The sequence below is a fragment of the Mixophyes fleayi genome, chromosome 2 (assembly GCF_038048845.1).
Source record: "Mixophyes fleayi isolate aMixFle1 chromosome 2, aMixFle1.hap1, whole genome shotgun sequence".
Lineage (NCBI taxonomy): Eukaryota > Metazoa > Chordata > Amphibia > Anura > Limnodynastidae > Mixophyes > Mixophyes fleayi.
This window is the reverse complement of record NC_134403.1, coordinates 30,960,545-30,978,567: the sequence shown is the minus strand read 5'-3', so window position 1 is coordinate 30,978,567 and position 18,023 is coordinate 30,960,545. Positions and strand designations below refer to the sequence as shown.

Genomic DNA, 18,023 nt, shown 5'->3' with positions numbered 1-18,023 from the left:
GTGGACAGGAAGATAGGGTGGTAGCCTAGATGAGAGAGACCAGGGGGTATATTTTCTAAAGTGCGGGTTTCAAAAAGTGGAGATGTTGCCTATAGCAACCAATCAGATTCTAGCTTTTATTTATTTAGTGCATTCTACAAAATGACAGCTAGAATCTGATTGGTTGCTATAGGCAACATCTCCACTTTTTCAAACCCGCAGTTTAGTAAATCTAGGGGTAAAGAGCAGTAAGTGGTGCACTAAAGCTTATTTTTGATAATACACCGTTTTAAGAAAACAATATGGCCATCATGGGAATTGTCTTATTTCAGTGTAAGGAGAAAGATAACATTGTGACTTGGTTATTGTAAATATAATATAAATAACAGGCATTTCTTAACAGCTTATTAAGTGGTAAACCAAATACGAGAGCTGAAGATCTTAATTTGTAGTATTCAGAGCGGCCTTATAAGCTCTCCAGGGACTCAGGAAAGCTGGAGAAGATGTGTTCAGTCTCCACAAATCAACGCATGTGCCAATACTACTCTTGTGTACCAATGTCCTTTATTCACCCGTCTCCTGATGACCCCTCTCGTCTGTTTTTCAGGTCCACGTGAACTTGCTTTTAATGGAGGCTCGCATGCAGGCAGAACTTCTCTACGCCCTCCGAGCTATAACCCGCCACTTGACCTGAGGCCTTGCACGTAACCCTATACACGCAAAGCAACATCACTTTTCAGTTCAGTAACGGCGACCGCCTGTCATGTAGCATCAAACATATATGCATTTCTAATGTCAACGCTGGCCCACTTGTGGCAGTAATGTGCAATGACCTGTGTTGTTCTCTACAATGCTTAATCTTTACTAATGTTAGCAAAACTGGCACTACTATGATATATATATATAGTTTTTGTTTTTTTTATTTTACTTTCTTTTTTTTTACTTTTCAGCAGTAACTAATCCACACTGCTTTTTCAGAAAGTTTTGTTCAGACACAGGATAAGTTTTTGTTGGATATTTTTTTTTTTTCTTTTTGTACATACATATGTATAGCAATTCTGGTTTGCCTTGTTCCAGTTTCTTGTCGTGCTTTGTTTTCTATCAGAAACAAAAAAAAAAAAACAGGAGAATAAGCTGTACTGTCTAATTCACAAAAAAAAATAGCTTTTTAACCAATGTTCTGCCAGCAAATTGGTTTAAAAAGTTGTATCTGTGCCATAAATGGAGTTTATAGACCTCTACATTATTACTCTATAGCAACGCAACTTCTGCATCCATGTTTCCTGAAATCAGATTTGGTGCTTTCACTTTATGGACTCTGCCAAAAAGACTTTACTGAATGTGGATAGTGGTTGTCAGCTTCTCAATGTGAATGATATCCGTATGCCGCAGCATATCCTGCAGCGTTCTACCCAAATACCCAGCTCTGCTAGATTTGTATTTGTGCTCCTTTCTTTAATGAGTTCCTCAGCGCAGTAGCCCAGAGAGCTTTTATTTGTTTTGTGATTTTCATGGTGGATTTTTTTTTTTAATACAGCAGTGTGCACAGAATACATATGGAAGCTAATTGGAAGGACCGAGGTCAGTGTTGGGCAACTGCTGCGGTCCTCTCGTCCTGCGTGATTCATCTTATTTGATCCTCTACTTCAGGCCTGGCCAACCGGTGACTCTCCTTGCGTTATGAAACTACAAGCACCAGCATGCTCTGCCAGAGGATATCACGCCAACAGCTGGCAAGACATGCTTGGACTTGTAGTTCATAGCACCTGGAGAGCCACAGGTTGGCCAGGCCTGCTCTACTTAATGATTGTAATGTCACAGAGCGAGTGCAATGCAGTCACACAGTGTGTATGTAGCAGGTTAGTGTGTGATTGGATTGGTGATGTCACAGAGTGAGCGCAGTCTATGCAGCGGGTTAGTGTGTGGCTGCACGGTGATGTCGCAGTCTGTAGCAGGTTAGTGTGTGGTTGGATTGGTGATGTCAGAGTGAGCACAGTCTGTAGCAGGTTAGTGTGTGGTTGCATGATGATGTCACACAGTGAACACAGCCATCTTCTGAGGCCCTTGAACAGAATAATGTTGCCCATCACTGATCTAGGTCATACCATAGCAGCTCAGCTAAAGTACAAACAGCCTGTCTCTGCTGCTAGTAGTTACTTAGCAAAACTGTGTTGAACGCAGACACCACAAGATGTGCCATATCAGTAGTACTTCTGTGTCCACACACATGTATTACAACTTCCAAACAATTATATAGAATGAAATGAAACTAAATGTAACACACACAGTTTTATATAAAAACAGCAACTTGTAATATTCACAAATAGATTTGTAAACCAAAACCAAGCGTTCCCGATGGGCTGTGTCCCCTAGCAGAACACTGACTGCAGGCTTCCTGTTGTAAGACTTCCCGGCAGCCAGAGGACAATTCTCGGCTATTGTCTATTTTTTTAAATATCCAAATTTCTGTCAAGAAGCGTGATCATATTTTTGTGAATATTACCATTTGCATTTTTTATGTCATATCAACTAACATTTAAGGGGTTGTTAAGATATCATGTTTTGATGTTAATCTGCAGCTTGATATTTTTGTTTAGGATTTCTGTTCTTAAAGTTGATGTTTTGTCTGCTCACGCGAAGGCAGCACCAATATTCCTGGGAATGCATCCGTTTACTAGAAGTCGGCGACATCACTGAAGCACACAGTGTCGCGTCTTCCTAGCGATTCGATTGGCTGCATTCTCGTTGGTATTGGTCCAGCCCACAAGACGGTGGCCTCCGCGATGTGTAGGGGACGAGTCCACTTTAATGACACAGCTGCCTTAAAATCCATATCATCCCCAGCTCAATGCAATTTGCTACATGTGTTATACAGGGCGGCAGCAGCCATAGGGATAAAGTGATGTCGGCACAAAGTTTATAGTTCAGCTAATGCAGCCAATGGCTATACTCTTGCTGAGACGCATTTATACTATCAGAGCAATAAGACAAAAATAAGATAAAAGCATCTGTGATCTGCTCGGTTTGTTCCTATGTGAGGCCGCACAAGCTCTTATCGCATTATTTCCCCCACAGTGCCTACTGTGCTTTTAAAAGTATTACAATACCCTCCCATCGAAAGCTCTCCAGAGCAGTTTAGACCAACAGCAGAGTGTTCGCACATGTAACCAACCGTGCAGTGGTCCCATGCGGTGAAAGGGTAAGGAATAGCTGACCAAAAATAAAGTTTTGCACATACCTTTCGCATCCCTTCCTCTTCCTATAAAAGAGCAGGATGCCTGTTTTACTTGAGATATATATATATGTGTGTAATTTGTAGATTTTTTTTTTTCTTCTAAATGTTGAAATGTTTACTCCAAATCATTTTACCTTCATTCATAAGTGTACTAATGATGGCTCCAAGCTGTGATATTTTGTATGCATTTGTTGTACGTGAACAAAGGTAGAGTGCAATAGTAAAGCGACCACCTTTCCCCCTTATATGAAGTGTCCTTTGTAATCTCTACATAGTGTCACCGTGAGACGGGCGGCGATCTAGAATCATGTTGTCTTTGTTTTGGAGAGATTTTTCTATATTGTAGTTTTATTTTTCCATTTCATCATAAAAATAAAGATGATTGAAAATGTTAAAGCCAAAGCAATAGTTAGTGAAACTTGCCAACGTGTACCTGCAGCATTCATTATCCAGGTTTAATTTGTAGACGGGGGATATAAAAACCTCAAGCATTGGTTTATATAATGCTGGCCACACCTCTGTTGGCAAATTGCAGCATGTGAGGCTCAAAAAGTGAGCGTGATGTGAGGCTCAAAAAGTGAGCGTGATGCCAGGGGATGATCCGAATGACATCGGTCAGATTGTTTTCCTGCATTGCCCACAAACCTTGTCTGTAGATGACAAATGTAAATGGATATTTGTCAAGCACGCTAACCGGCCTACTTGCAATTGAAAAGCTATGCTTGGATCTGAAATGGCTTGTCCTATTCAGGCAGCTACATGCGAAAATTGGAAACCAATCCGGACACTCGATGTGGCCAGCATTACTCTTTGCTTTATGCAGTGGTCTGGGTTTTTTGTTATACACCTTTATAAGAGACTGCTAGTGCCTAAGCTCAGTGATGTGAATTGTTTTACATGTGTATTTCAGCTAAGCAAATTAAACTAAGGGAAGCCTAATTAAAAACTGCAATATATCGAACACAGTATATATAAAGGGGGGTCATACGTTGTGAATCCTGCTTATATTATGGTAACATGGTTTCAATAAATACATTGTATGTGTAAGAGGCTTTTTGAAAGTACATTTCCATTCGGTTATTCCGCCTGTTGCTTCAGCTACTTTTCATAAACTCCAGAGTGAGGGACATAACTACGGACATAGCACCCCATTGTACTGCTATGGTGTCCGGCATAATTTTTATCACAATGAAACTGAAATATTCATCATACAATCATACAAAACAAGGACTTAAGTCCTAGTCATTTGGTTTCAATTTCTTAGATGATTCTGTAAGATCTCCATCATTCGCCATAGTAATTGTAAAGGTTGTCTAAAGAAAATGATTGAACTGCATTCAAAGAATTGCCTCACGACCCTTATTTTGGAGTGGAAATTATAGAGCGTGTTATGAATATCTTTGATAAAAATGAAAAATAGGAAGCGCCCCAGGGATGTTTATGAAAAGTTGTGAACAAGTAACGACAAATAAAAGTTTCCGTAACGTAAAACAATCGGTCACACTTTCCGTATTACAGCACCTTTTTTTGTGATATCTGCGCCACACACGTAAGTGTCACTTGCCTGTCTTAAGACCTTTTCCTTGTGTTATATCTATGGAGTGTTGGTGGCTGCTTTGTACCTTATTGTTCCTGCTGCAAGCTAAACTTAATGAAATTCATTAGTAGGACATACTCACCAAGTCTTAGTGATTAGTGTGTAATTTCGCTCACTTTAGTGTGTAACTCAGCATTTAATTCTAACTACAGGCCTCCTGAACACAGTGTAAAGAAGAGAGGATTTCCATGTAAACAGACTGGGATGACAATATTCAATATTTTTCAGCCTCCTAAATAAGCATGATATGTAGTGTGCACTACGTGTTTTACAGACACTGTTACTTGTGTAAAACAGTCGTCATCTTCAGTGGTTCTAAGTTGGTGGAAGTAATGATATAGCTGGCTGCTGAAAGTGTCTGTCACCTACACAGTGGAAGTAGCCATTGTGTCATCTGAATGAATATTTGAATGCAATTTGACAATTCACTGTGACCTAGTGCCTCATTAAGGTCACTATTACCTAGTGGATTGATAAAGACTCATTCTCTGTAGTATTGGCTCCGCCCATAAAATGGCTGCGCCCACTGTAGGTAACCGGTTTGCTCTACAGGTTGTAACAACCTATGGATTAAATCAATGTGGGTAATTGAAAGGCATGTTAGAATAAGAAATATACTATGACAGTCCGTGGATGAAGTGTCTGTTTTTCTGCGATTGTTGGGATGTTGGTGGTGTACATCTTGTAAAAATTGAGAGCATAGCCCATGCACCAAAACATATACAAGATGTATAATTCAATAGTAACTTAAAGCAGCATTAAAAAAAAAGCAAATGTGTTTTTTAAATTTGTTACATAACTCACTCTGGCAGTTTAGAATCGTGGTATTTACCATTTCTCCTTGGTTTGTTTCTTCAGGCTGCTATTATTGATTTAGAATGCATGGCAACCACAGTCACATGGCACATTATTTAATGAGCAGTGAGGCTTTGTAACACCCCTCTGACCTCTGTCTGCACTGTGACATCCTCCTTCTCCTCCCTCTGTCATCACATGACATGCTGTGAGTCTGTCTCTGGCAGCTATTTTTTTGTTTGGAAGGTTGATAATGATCTGTAGAAAGATAGCAAAGAAAAATTGGCAGATGCATGCTTAAAGGATTATTTAATTTGCTATTTAAAGAAAAAATATTCTGTGTGGGGATTGCTGCCTTAATGTATTTAGCATAATGATCGGAAAAGTTGTGTAAACTGTTTAGTAGTCAATCTTATATTCCACTTGGAGAGCTGCGTAATCCTGATGAAGCTGTGTGAGTGTAGCTATAAAATGGCTTCTTATTATTCTGATAGGTAAAAGTAAGTGAATTTAGGCACATGTTGGTTTATTATTGGCGAGGCATCTTAAGACATCACCCTTTCAATAATAAGATACACTAATAGATGTAATCAAAGTAAGAGACGCCTATCTGTAATAGCATCTTAATGTCCGATACACAAGTGTTACAGGCTATAATAAATCTGACAATTCAATATGACTTCTGGGTGACCATGTTTAACACAGGTTTGTGTAAGTGTAGTCTATGGCTGCAACAGGTGCGACACAATTCTACAGAGAACCCGTCAGCTTGTTGCTCTTGTTGTTTTTAATGTGCCCGGTGATTGGCCTGTAGCAGGAAGAAGCAGGGGCCACAGATGAAGGTGCTTAGGGTCACATTCGGCCTCTGAGGACACCTGTTGCCATCACTGTTCTAAACCGTGCAAGAAAAACCCCAGCTGTAACATGGTTGCTATGGGTTACACTGCGCTTGGCTATATTGCACCATGTTGTTATATGAGCCCCCTATTCTTCCCAGTGACTTGTTAAATCTGACTATGGTAGGGTGGATTGACCTTTGAACCCATTCCCGCCCACAGTGAGCAGAGATGTGATTACATAGATTGGGCTGCATGAAGCACCAGGGGATAGATCTCATTTACACATTGGGAAATAGAATCCCTTTAAAAGCAATTCCAGCTCTGCTGTATCTGATCTTCTGCTAATTAGTCACCTTGACAACCTTTCCCCATCATGAAGTTGTCAGCAACCCCTCCTTTCCTTATTGTGGGTTGGCTGCCTGTATCCAGCAAAGAAGTGGGAGAGCTGACGACTGCTCTGCGGAATTGGATGTCAAGCGACAGCTTAGCTTGGAAGTCTTTATAATGTGCAGCCATACAGCAACTTCAGGACAGTCAGTAGATTTACACTTATTTAAAGGGACACTAGCCCTGATTTTTCACCCTTTGCATGTGTCCAATATACGTAAGGGATGAATGTGGAGAAATAAAATTATGACTTTTATGGTGCTAGTAAATCATCTTGCAGAGTTCATTCAGTACAGTTCTGTTATTTGTTATCGGTTTCCCATAATAATCTATGATAATCCCCTGACCACACAATAGTTTGGGGGGTGGACCGATGGCAAGGGATACGTGTGATTTAATTGGAGGAATAGAATGACGTTATGGGGGTGTGTACAAGACCGAAGCTATGAGCGTGGGGGTGGCAGGCAGAGTTTGCTCTCCGTCTGAATGAGTGGTCTCTGTCTAGCATATACATTCCCCTGTGCTAGACACAATTAAGCACAAAACCTTTTAGAGTCCCTTTTTGATAGTGACAATCGCACATAAAAATACAGAATAACCCAATGTATGCAACCACCTATATATGTGATGTGCCTCACTGATAGATCGTTACACCTCCAGTAGAGGAGCTCTGATTGGCTGAAGGTATTGGCAAGCACTGGATTCATGATTACTATGATTACATTTTATGCAATAGTGACTATACGCTATGAGAACTGATGGCTCCCAATAGTTCATAGATACAACAGGTCCCCTGGCTGATCATGAATGGGATGACACTTGTAAAGCCTATATATAGAGCCATTTGCAATCGTGTAATGAGTCATGTTCTACAATACATCTTTGTTACTCTGAATGTAGTTCCTTGTTCTCTTCTCAGTGGTCCCCGGTTTATAAAGCATTGGGCAGAGTAGGCATTGGATGTACAGCCCGGCAGCTATTAGACATGACTGTGCCACAGCGATGGTACAAGCACTGACTGAGTCCTGAGCAGAACTGGACACAGAGGCGTTTAGAATCCTCCTTGAATGTATTACAAACATAACCAGCAATTTAGATTTCTATTTTTTTATCTTGTGAGCAAGATATGTGGCATGCTGTGAAATATCATTTACTAATAGCTTTATTTTTAATTGATCAGTATTAGCAAAAATAATTAATTGGTCGTATCTTCTTGGTACTGCTCTTTCTGATGTTAACTGTGTTGTTCATTGTCAAATGATCTCACTTAACGGAGTTTTTTTATTTATTTTTTCTTCTGACACAGATTTATGTATAGTAATGTGAAGCTCACAATATGGGTTAAAGATTACTGAATCTGCTTTTGTAAAATGCATGTTCAGTATAAGAATCCTCTCTTGGTTTCTGTACAGTTGCAGGATTTGCAACAAGACACCTTGTTACCTCTACTCCAGAAACTACAAGCCCCAGCATGCTTTGGCAGGCGATAGCTGTCGGGGTATGCTGGGACTTGTGGTTTCACACCTGGTTGTCCAGGCCTGTTCCACACAGTCACTTTCATGCAGCAGTGTATTCTATTTCTCTACTGTAGTTAAAATTGGGTATCTGGCGTCCACACTCAATGTGGGTAGCCGTTTTCTCCTCTGATCCAATATTCATAACAATGTAATGGCCCCCAATAGTCCCGATTTCTCTGGGACAGTCCCGATTTGTGGCGCTTTACAAATGTGGCTTTTGGGAAATGTGGGTGCGGTTAGTCAAGGGTGTGGACAAAATGGATCCTGAATTTTTGTTGGAAGGTATACAACCTATTAATTCACTCGGAACCAGTGACATCACTCAGATATTCTCCTTTGACTGTAAGCCGATATAGCCTAGCAGTAGAGTAACATAGTAGGAGGAGCTGACAACTGCCTCATGGTTGTCATGGAACAGCCTTGCCGGTCTCTCAATAATGTCACCAATTCCAGGTGAATTGATGGGTTTGGTACCTTTTTTTAACGATGATTGGAAGCCCAACAACGGATACCCGACAGGAATACACAGTGTCGGGGTATCCGTTATCGGGCTTCCGATCATCGTTTTAATGACTACCACCAGAATTGATAGACTGTATTCTTGTGAATATTGCCACAAAACGTCCACGTTCAAAGTTCGTAGACAGAAGGGCAGTCTTTAGTGGGTGATTATCACTCCAGGTATGGCGTTACAGCCTCGCGCACAGCCGTAGTCCTGGATTATATTTTGGTGTGCAAGATATAACTCTTAATCTTTTCATTGCGCTGTATAATTAAATGCTCATTAGGAGACAACTACATTTTTTACTGTTATGTAAAACCAAATGACATTGAACATTGATTTATACGACTACACCTTTATTATTTAGTTCTGATACACTTACTATTTCATTTCGTCTAAAGAGCCTTATTTTATAGCCGCGCAAAGATTAATAGTGCTGTTACCCAGAGCAACCAATCTGATGTAAGATTTCAGTAGTCTAGTGTAGCCACACTGTTGAACGCTAACATCGCTGCTGAGTCTTACTATTTTATTAAATCCATTGAATATGAAATATATAGCTGTTTCAATTAAATATGACTAAAAAAAAAAAGAGTCCACACAAGTAAACTTAGCTTGGAAATAGTTTTAAAAGTAATGTTTAACCCAGCCCTAGTACACTTATGGGCAGATTTATCAAACTTTCTAAATAGGAAAAGTGGAGGTGTTGCCAGTAGCAACAAATAAGATTCTATCTAATAGATGCTATCATTTATCTAGTACATTCTATGGTAGCTAGAATCTGATTGGTTGCTATGGGCAACGTCTCCACTTTTCCTATTTAGAAGGTTTTATAAATCCTACCCCTTGGTGCTCATCTGAATCCTAAAATATGGATTCACTGCATAACTATAGCACACATATATACGTCTACAGTCACAGGAATGTCCGATAACCTCTAATACCAGGTGGTTATACCGTTCTCCCAGTCTGTTTTTTCTTTGTAAATAACCTCATTGTTGGGTAAGTAGATGGCACAGCTACTTGTAAACTACTTTTACATGTCCTAGTAATACAGCTTGGTTGAAAAATAAGCCTTTCTTTTTTGTCAAAAGCAATATTGACTCTTATTCTAGATTTGCATTGAACATATAGGAAAATGTGTTTTCGATACACACGTCCATCGTTTAGCCTTCAAACTCTGATGGGGTCAGATAGATATCGAACCCGATACTAGCCGGGAAGCGATGAGTCGGTGTGTTTGAATTTTCCAACCAATGCTTTGTGAGCAGCGTAATGTGTGTGATGTTTGCTGAAGATTGGGCAACAGGATTGGATGTGTGGAGAACTTTTAGGATTTCAATCATCTACAACCGTGATTCATGTTGTTTTTTTTTCTGTTTTATAGTCACGAGATATATTATTTGGCTTCAAGTGGTTTTAATTCTGCTTAGTCCTTTCCGCACAGTGTATTCCATCTAATATATATTGCCAAAGGGTGCTGTGTAGGCTATTGTCTTATATTGTACATTCAGGTATCATTTTGTTGACTGTAGGTATGACGGATACGTTTTAAAATGCAGATGTCGCTATGTTATTAAAGTTGCAAATTGCCGTTTGCAGAATTTTGTTTTGCAGTTTTATTGGACACAGATTCAATATGGCTTAAGTGACGTCTCTGTATAGTAGAAATGTAAGTACCTGTTGCTATTATCCACCTAGTTCTGGGCTGCACCAATATGAAGCTAATAAATTCACTAGGGACTATGTATAACACAAAGACATGCTTCGTGCCTCCCTGATTTCACTAGGAACTAGTCCATTTACAAGCTGAATATTGGCTGTGGGCAACAGGTACACAGAAGCCTCTTCAGTGTTCAAGAACACAGCGGCACACTTCCCTCTGACGCTTTGCTACTTGATCACTGACGCAGGCCTTGTGCTAATTGTAAATGGACATTAACAATGTTTAGCGATCGGCTCGGAAGATGCAGTGTATGTAATATAGATTCCTGTGTGCGTGTAATAACATCATGCTGACAGCAATTGAAATAAAAAAAATAAAATAAAAATAAACCTGCACTTTTTTTTTTGGGATGGTTTTGAAGAATATATTTATACTGTAGGTACGGAGCTACGGAGGGTTGTTTGTAAAGCTGTATCACATTTATACTTGCTGAAATTCCTTTTGTTGTTACTAGTAGAATTTTTGGTTCAATAAAATTTAATTGAAAAATGAATGCGTCTTTGTTCGTATTTGTTATGAAGACTCTCCAGACAGAAAATCACTTGTCTGACACTATAAGATTACGAAGATTGAAAAATATAGAAGGCGAAGATCTGGAAAGGGATGTTCCTAATATACATAGCTGGTATCCTTTATTTACATAGTGCTTACATATTCCACAACACTTTACAATTAAAAAATATTATGTTTGAATGGGTTAAATTCTGGAGTTTCCAATCTAACTTAGAGTTATACAGGAGTTGAGCATTCTACCTGGAAGCACTGTATAAAGAGGACCAAATTCAACAGTCTCCTGTGAGTTAATGTTTACTTTTATTATTTACTTGTATAGTGCCTGCATATTCTCCAGCACTTTACAGTTACAAAATATTATTTGGATAGGTCAGACCCTGGAGTTTAGTTTACAATCTAATGTAGGTAGAGTTATACAGGAGTTGAGCATTCTACCTGGAAACATTGTATAAAGAGAACAAAATCCAGCACTCTGCCATGATCTTGTGTTTACTTCTGTTATAATTAACATTTATTTATAGATCACCAGAATATTCATTGATGAATTTTGAATAAACACCGTGATGAAACAAGACTGGGTATTAATGAACAAGGAGGTAAGACAAGCTTAGAATGTATAGAAAAATAGGAGTTAGATACATGAAGTTAACTACCACATATTCCATATTGGTCCAGCCAGACCGCAAAAAGAGGGAACTTTTTTTGTGGGTTATATGATTCAGTTACACAATAATGTTGGTTTGGGGGGTCAGAGGATTGCTTGATTATGGAAAGAGAATCCCTGTATGGTTTATGTGAACTGTGTAGAGGGGTGATAATTGGGTAGAAGAGCCTAGGGGAGGTTAAGGGGGTGGTTTGGGAGTTTGATGAGTTTGCCTGAAGAGGTGAGTTTTCAAGGAACACTTAAAGGTTTGGAGACACGGGTAAAGTCTGAGTGCAGTCTGAAAAAGTTATGTAACTTATAATGAGAGCAAGAAATGTGTGTGGAAGAGAGACAGAGATCTTGCGGAGGGGTCGAGACAAGTGAAGAGATTTATATTGGTGCAGTTATGGTTTTGTGTTTTAGTAGAAGTATTTTATATTTGATTCGGTGCAGGCAGCCAATGACGGGCTTGACAGACTGGAGGAATAGTAAAAGAACGTTTCAAAAACTGAGCTCATTATTTTCACACCACAAGTCCCAGCATAATATTAATAACCCCACATAACATTAATACCCTCTCAATGTCCATTTTAATAGCACTTAGTTATCCCCCATTTAGCACCCACATAACATTGATACATCTATTCTGGTTGAATGATGGACATGCCCTTACCCCACTAGCTCACTGCGGTCTCTGATTTGGGGGTGTATGAGAAATGCCTTTCCATCTATAGAACAAGGGTGAGCGGCCAACCACCAGAAGCCCAGCGATAACTTCAAGCATAAAAGCGTGAGAAAAATGTCTGATGTCCTCCAGGTGACTCCCCCTGTATTTTGGCACCCAGGGGGTACCGTTATAATCTGTGGGACGAATAGCTCAGAGCCACTCTGTGACAGTCAAAGTGGCCCAGAACCACCCCTCGCCCGGTGCCCCCCACAGCCTGGCTCATTACAGTCCTCCCAGGAGGGTGCCAACCAACAACTTTATAATTTGAATTAATGATCTAACAAGAGAGATAAGTGGGACCACCAACGAACACAAAAATGCTGACCATCCTGGCCTGGAGAAAGACCCGATGTCTTAGTAAGACCGATGAGCACCGATGTCTAAGTATTTTTCTTTCATAGTTTTAGAATTTGACCCTGATGAAAGGTTGCTGTGTGTCTACAAGACGTGCAAAGTAAAGCTACCTCGGAACACTGAAATCATCATTGTCACGAACAGCACTCACCTGAGTCTGCGTGACGCTTACGTGACACAGGGTCAACCACAAAGACAACCACCTGGTCTGTCTAAAATGATTAAATCCTTCCCTATCTATGCCACACACTAGCTTTGCGATACTAATTACCACCACCAAGGTTGTTTCGGATAAGAGCTGACACTCTTATTTAGGAAGCCTTCGGTTCTCCCTAGCATTAATCCAACACAATTTACTTTAATCAGAGTTCACTTAAACCACAAGGTTTGCACAGTTTCAATTAGGTAGCGTCTGGACCAAACTGTCGCGTGAATTCATAAGAACACAGAGACTAGAACTTATTAAGTGTAATTTAATATGGAAAATACATCCACAATGCTTAAGATAAAAAGATAATAAAATGACATACAAATTGGGTGCAATTGTTTCTTATAAAATAAAAAGGATAAAACACAGAATTGATACCTCACTTAGAATCAAGTTTGTGGTGCCGGGAGGAGCAGGAAAAAATGGAACCTCTTCAATTAAACTCCCTCAGAAGAAAAAGAACCCAGAGTTACATTTTCAATACAGTTTTAAAGTCAAGCTACAGGGCCCCCCAGCCCCCTTCCCTGTGAGGTCAGAACCAACAGGAGGGGAGAATGCAAATTAGGGTCTTATGACTTTGCTGTTTGAATACCTCTAAGTCAAGTTTTCTTTACACCGTCCTAACTTTTCAACAGTATGGTTTACGAACATGATTTTACCTTCACACAACAGGTCCTACGTTTCCCTTCATCTGCATACCACACATGCCTCTGGTATGTATGATATTGGAGAAAATGATATGATCTTTTCCTGTGCCCTTATTCAGCTTAAATCTGTCATTAACATACAACCCAGTCTCTGCAGTCGGCCTGTCTGGGGCCTCCCAAACGTGTGAGATTTCATTGTCTTGCAAGAGATCTCCTCAAAGGCATTCACATTTGCCATCCTGCCATAAATGGTATAAGGTGCTATCCTTATCTACCAGCCCCCCTGGGTGGTTTAACATCCACAAAACCCATTGATCTAACAGCTTCTAAGAGCACCAGGTCACACTATTTCTAGGAAGTAATACACAAACATATATTTGCAGATTTATGCCTAAACATTAGCTTGCACATGACAATCATCATCATTTTATTTCTTTATATAGCGCCACAGCGCTGTACAGAGAACTCATTCACATCAGTCCCTGCCCCATTGGAGCTTACAGTCTCAATTCCTTAATATAGACACACAGACAGACAGACACACTGATAGCAGCCAATTAACCTACTAGTATGTTTTTGGAGTGTGGGAGGAAACCCACACAAACTCTGGGAGAACATACAGACTCCACACAGAGAAGGCCATGGTCGGGAATTGAACTCATGACCCCAGTGCTGTGAGGCAGAAGTACTAACCCCTGTGCCCAGTCATAAGCCATACACAAAACACAGAAGATGTTTTTTTGGCTAGTGGAACTTGTCAGTACTCTAATAGGGAGGGAATGGTACAGGCGATTAATGGACACTGGAATCCTGAATTTCTTGGAGAGATCAATCTGGGACGTGTTTCTTTTATTCTGAGAGAAGTTACGTAAACCACCGTATTGAGGACACAATTGTCAAATATGTTTACTGACTATTGTCTTTGCATCTTAACTAATTTACCAATGTTCACCCTTCCCAATTCCTGCAGTGCAGTCACCGCTGACGAGCACAACAAAAGTAACAGCTGTCGCCAGCAGGTGGCGCCAATGTACACAAATGTTATATTTTCCCGTTGTTACTACAATGCAAAAATATAAATAGAAGCAGAGCTACGTGGAAATTTATATAAAGTATTGCAATATACACCACAAATTAATATACACTGCTCAGCCACAACATTAAAACCACTGACAAGTGAAGTGAATAACATTAATTATCTTGTTACAATGGTAACTGTCAAGTGGTGGGATATATTAGGCAGCAAGTGAACAGTCAGTTCTTGAAGTTGATGTGTTGGAAGCAGGAAAAATGGGCAAACGTAAGGATCTGAGCGACTTTGACAAGGGCCAAATTGTGATGGCTAGAGGGCCGGGTCAGAGCATCTCCAAAACAGCGGGTCTTGTGGGGTGTTCCTGGTATGCGGTGGTTAGTACCTGCCAAAAGTGGTCCAAGGAAGGTAAACCGGTGACGGGGTCATGGGCACCCAAGGCTCAATGATATGCGTGGGGAGTGACGGCTAGCCCGCCCGGTCCAATCCCACAGAAGAGCTACTGCAGCGCCAATAGCTGAAAAAGTTGATGCTGGGTATAATAGAAAGGTGTCAGAATACACAGAGCGTCTCAGCTTGCGGTGTATGGAGATACGTAGCTGCAGGCTGGTCTGAGTGCCCGTGGTGACTGATCACTGCCACACTGCAAGAATTGTTCAGGAATGGTTTGAGGAACATGGCAAAGAGTTCAAGTTGCCTCTAAATTCCCCAGATCTCAATTCAGTCAAGCTTCTGTGGAATGTGCTGGAAAAACAAGTCCGAGCCTAACGTCTTGGTACCAGATACCTCAGGAGACCTTCAGAGGTCTTGTGGAGTCCGACTCTGTCCTCCATTATTACTTACCGAGCTAATGCAGATGGTTATGTGGCGAATGAGAGACAAAAGAGACCACTGTGAAGACCCACAGCTGAAAAACAACTAATTGAATGGATGGCTGCAAATATATCCAAGATCATGTTTCAATACTTTTATGCAAACAAATGGCAGATAGGGGCTCACCCAGAGGGGATTGAAAATGTCAAATACTGTTCTGTAAAATGTTTGACTTAGGCTGCTTCTGTTATAGGCAGCCCAATTCCCACTAACATGATTGTAAATATATGAAGAATGTAGGTGAATGAAGGCAGTAGAAGTGGTGGTATTACATTCCCCCGTATACCCTCATATCCACCTTTCACATTTCCACCTATATAGAATTTGTAATCTATACCCTTCTGAATTCCCACAGTGATGTGAAATGCCAATCTGAATGTAAAAATCCTTCTTCCTATAATATACTGTCCGTGTTCCCCATAATGTAATGCAACAAGCCTGCCATGCTGAATGTCCTAATATCATTGAGTAGTTTCACCTTACCTGCAATCTCAGAAAATGACACTAGAGGGAGCTATCCCTTCTAGAAAAAGTATCATTGGAAGCATATTTGAAATCTGGATTATTTTAGTCATTTTCTCATCCCACCATCCTAGATTTTAACGTAAAAGTTTGTCAAGAATGACGGACTCTGCAGCCCATCCCAGCGTGCAATGTTAGGCATGGCAGAACTATGCAGACAATCTGAGGTCCGTTGTTCCCAGTAATCCCACCACTTTGTCTTGTCAGTCACACACCCACCACTCTAATCCATGTATGAAATCTGTAAGTATATCTTTCTAATTTTAGTGTTATAATTGTACCCCGATGTTGGTCAGAAGAGCGTAGACTGCCGCTCTAGATCTCTGTACAGGGGCATCTTACGACCACACTAACTGGCCCTAGTCATGCTTGAAGCGATCTGGCCATTTGGCCCAGGAGGGTCTATCTCATCCAGTTTGACCACTTTGTGTATGGCTGACTTGGACATTGGAGGCCTGACCCTTGTGTGGCCATCTTACTTCCTGCACATGCCCTCAGATACACATCCAGCTTACATACACTAACATCCAGAAACTGCACGAACTAAGGTGATTCCTGATAATACCCAGTGTGCAGAAATGATGATCAGACACCATCAGAAATTCAGGATTCTGGACACCGGGCACCTTGTGACTTACAGAATACTTAAATGAATTTACTGGCTCTGACACTTCTTTCGTCTTCCCTGGCAAATTACTTCATATGTTTCCTGATAATCTTTTCATCTCACACAATACACTTTCTAAATGCTGGATAAATCAAATGTGCAACCAGAAAAATTATAATTAATTCAACTATAAAGAAGAACTTGATGTGCACCACCCAGGTGTTTGCAGGGTGGGCACGGGAGAGGGTAAGTGGTACAAAGGGGGAATTTGTTGCTCAGTTAATTATATTGTAATGACCATCTATCCCAACCCCAACATTACCACCATGTCCCCCACTACAAGTCTCTACTTAGGCCAGTGCTGGCTAACCTGTGACACTCCAGGTGTTTGTGAAACTACAAGTCCCAGCATACCCTTCCAGCAATAAGCTGCTATATATTGGCAAAGCATGCTGGGACTTGTAGTTTCACAACACCTGGAGCGTCACAGGTTAGCCAACACGGACCTAGGCCCTCGGTGAAAACATTATGGGCCCCAGGTCTTAGTTAAGGGGAGGAAAACCGCTTTAATAAATTAGTGTGCTACAAATCCCTACATCAAACCCATAGAATTATCATCCTGTCATATATTATCATTCAGCCCAACGTAATGTAAAGTATTGCGGATTAACTTAAATTGGCCCAATATGGTTGTGCTGCGGAATTAGTGGCGCTATTTAAATAGCTGACTTATGTGTGCATGGCATGTCCAAGTGGATGTGTTCCATGGGGGGGAGGGGGACCGGAGGTTGCTTCATTTGTCTGCAATAGACTCACTCTCTCTGTAGAATACTGTGCATTTATATCAGCAACCCCATAGATGGTTTAGAACATTCTATGTTAATGTTAAACTCTCAAATTAATATTGCAAAATAATAATGACCCCCCCAGCAATGTAAAATATTCCAAATGATCATTAGGACCCTAATATTAAAACAACTCAAAGTTAATGTATTCCATTTTCCATCAACAAGACCCCATTAGGGTGGTACCATGTACTTCAGCCGCAGTACGTCAGACGGGGGTGTCCCCTCGGTCACCATTTACACCCCCCATGGCTGCTGGCTCGAGGGCTTTTCCACCACAGCTGTGACCCATCTGCGACAAAACACACATTACCAAGTCATAATATTACTAAACAATCCTAAAACTTAAGTGTTGGGTGGGAATTCTAAGATCCAGCAATAAACTGCATAACCTGGATGTGTTTCACTCTCTTAGAGAAAACCTCCTACGATATAGACCACGTACTTAACTTATCTAAAGAATTACGACACTGAGAC

The 18,023-nt window shown here is 40.6% G+C and overlaps 1 protein-coding gene across 3 annotated transcripts in view; it reads left to right on the top strand.

Moving 5' to 3' along the window:
• Nucleotides 1-11,070, top strand: part of SESN3 (sestrin 3) — a 73,825-nt gene extending 62,755 nt beyond the window's left edge. For 2 of the 3 annotated variants that reach the window (XM_075198757.1, XM_075198756.1), the window contains one exon: nucleotides 587-11,070. In XM_075198757.1, the coding sequence (XP_075054858.1) occupies nucleotides 587-673 (87 nt within the window). In that variant the 3' untranslated portion in view covers nucleotides 674-11,070. The remainder of the gene's footprint in view (nucleotides 1-586) is intronic. The other variant, XR_012688573.1, reaches the window with a different exon arrangement.
• Nucleotides 11,071-18,023: the final 6,953 nt, after the last annotated feature.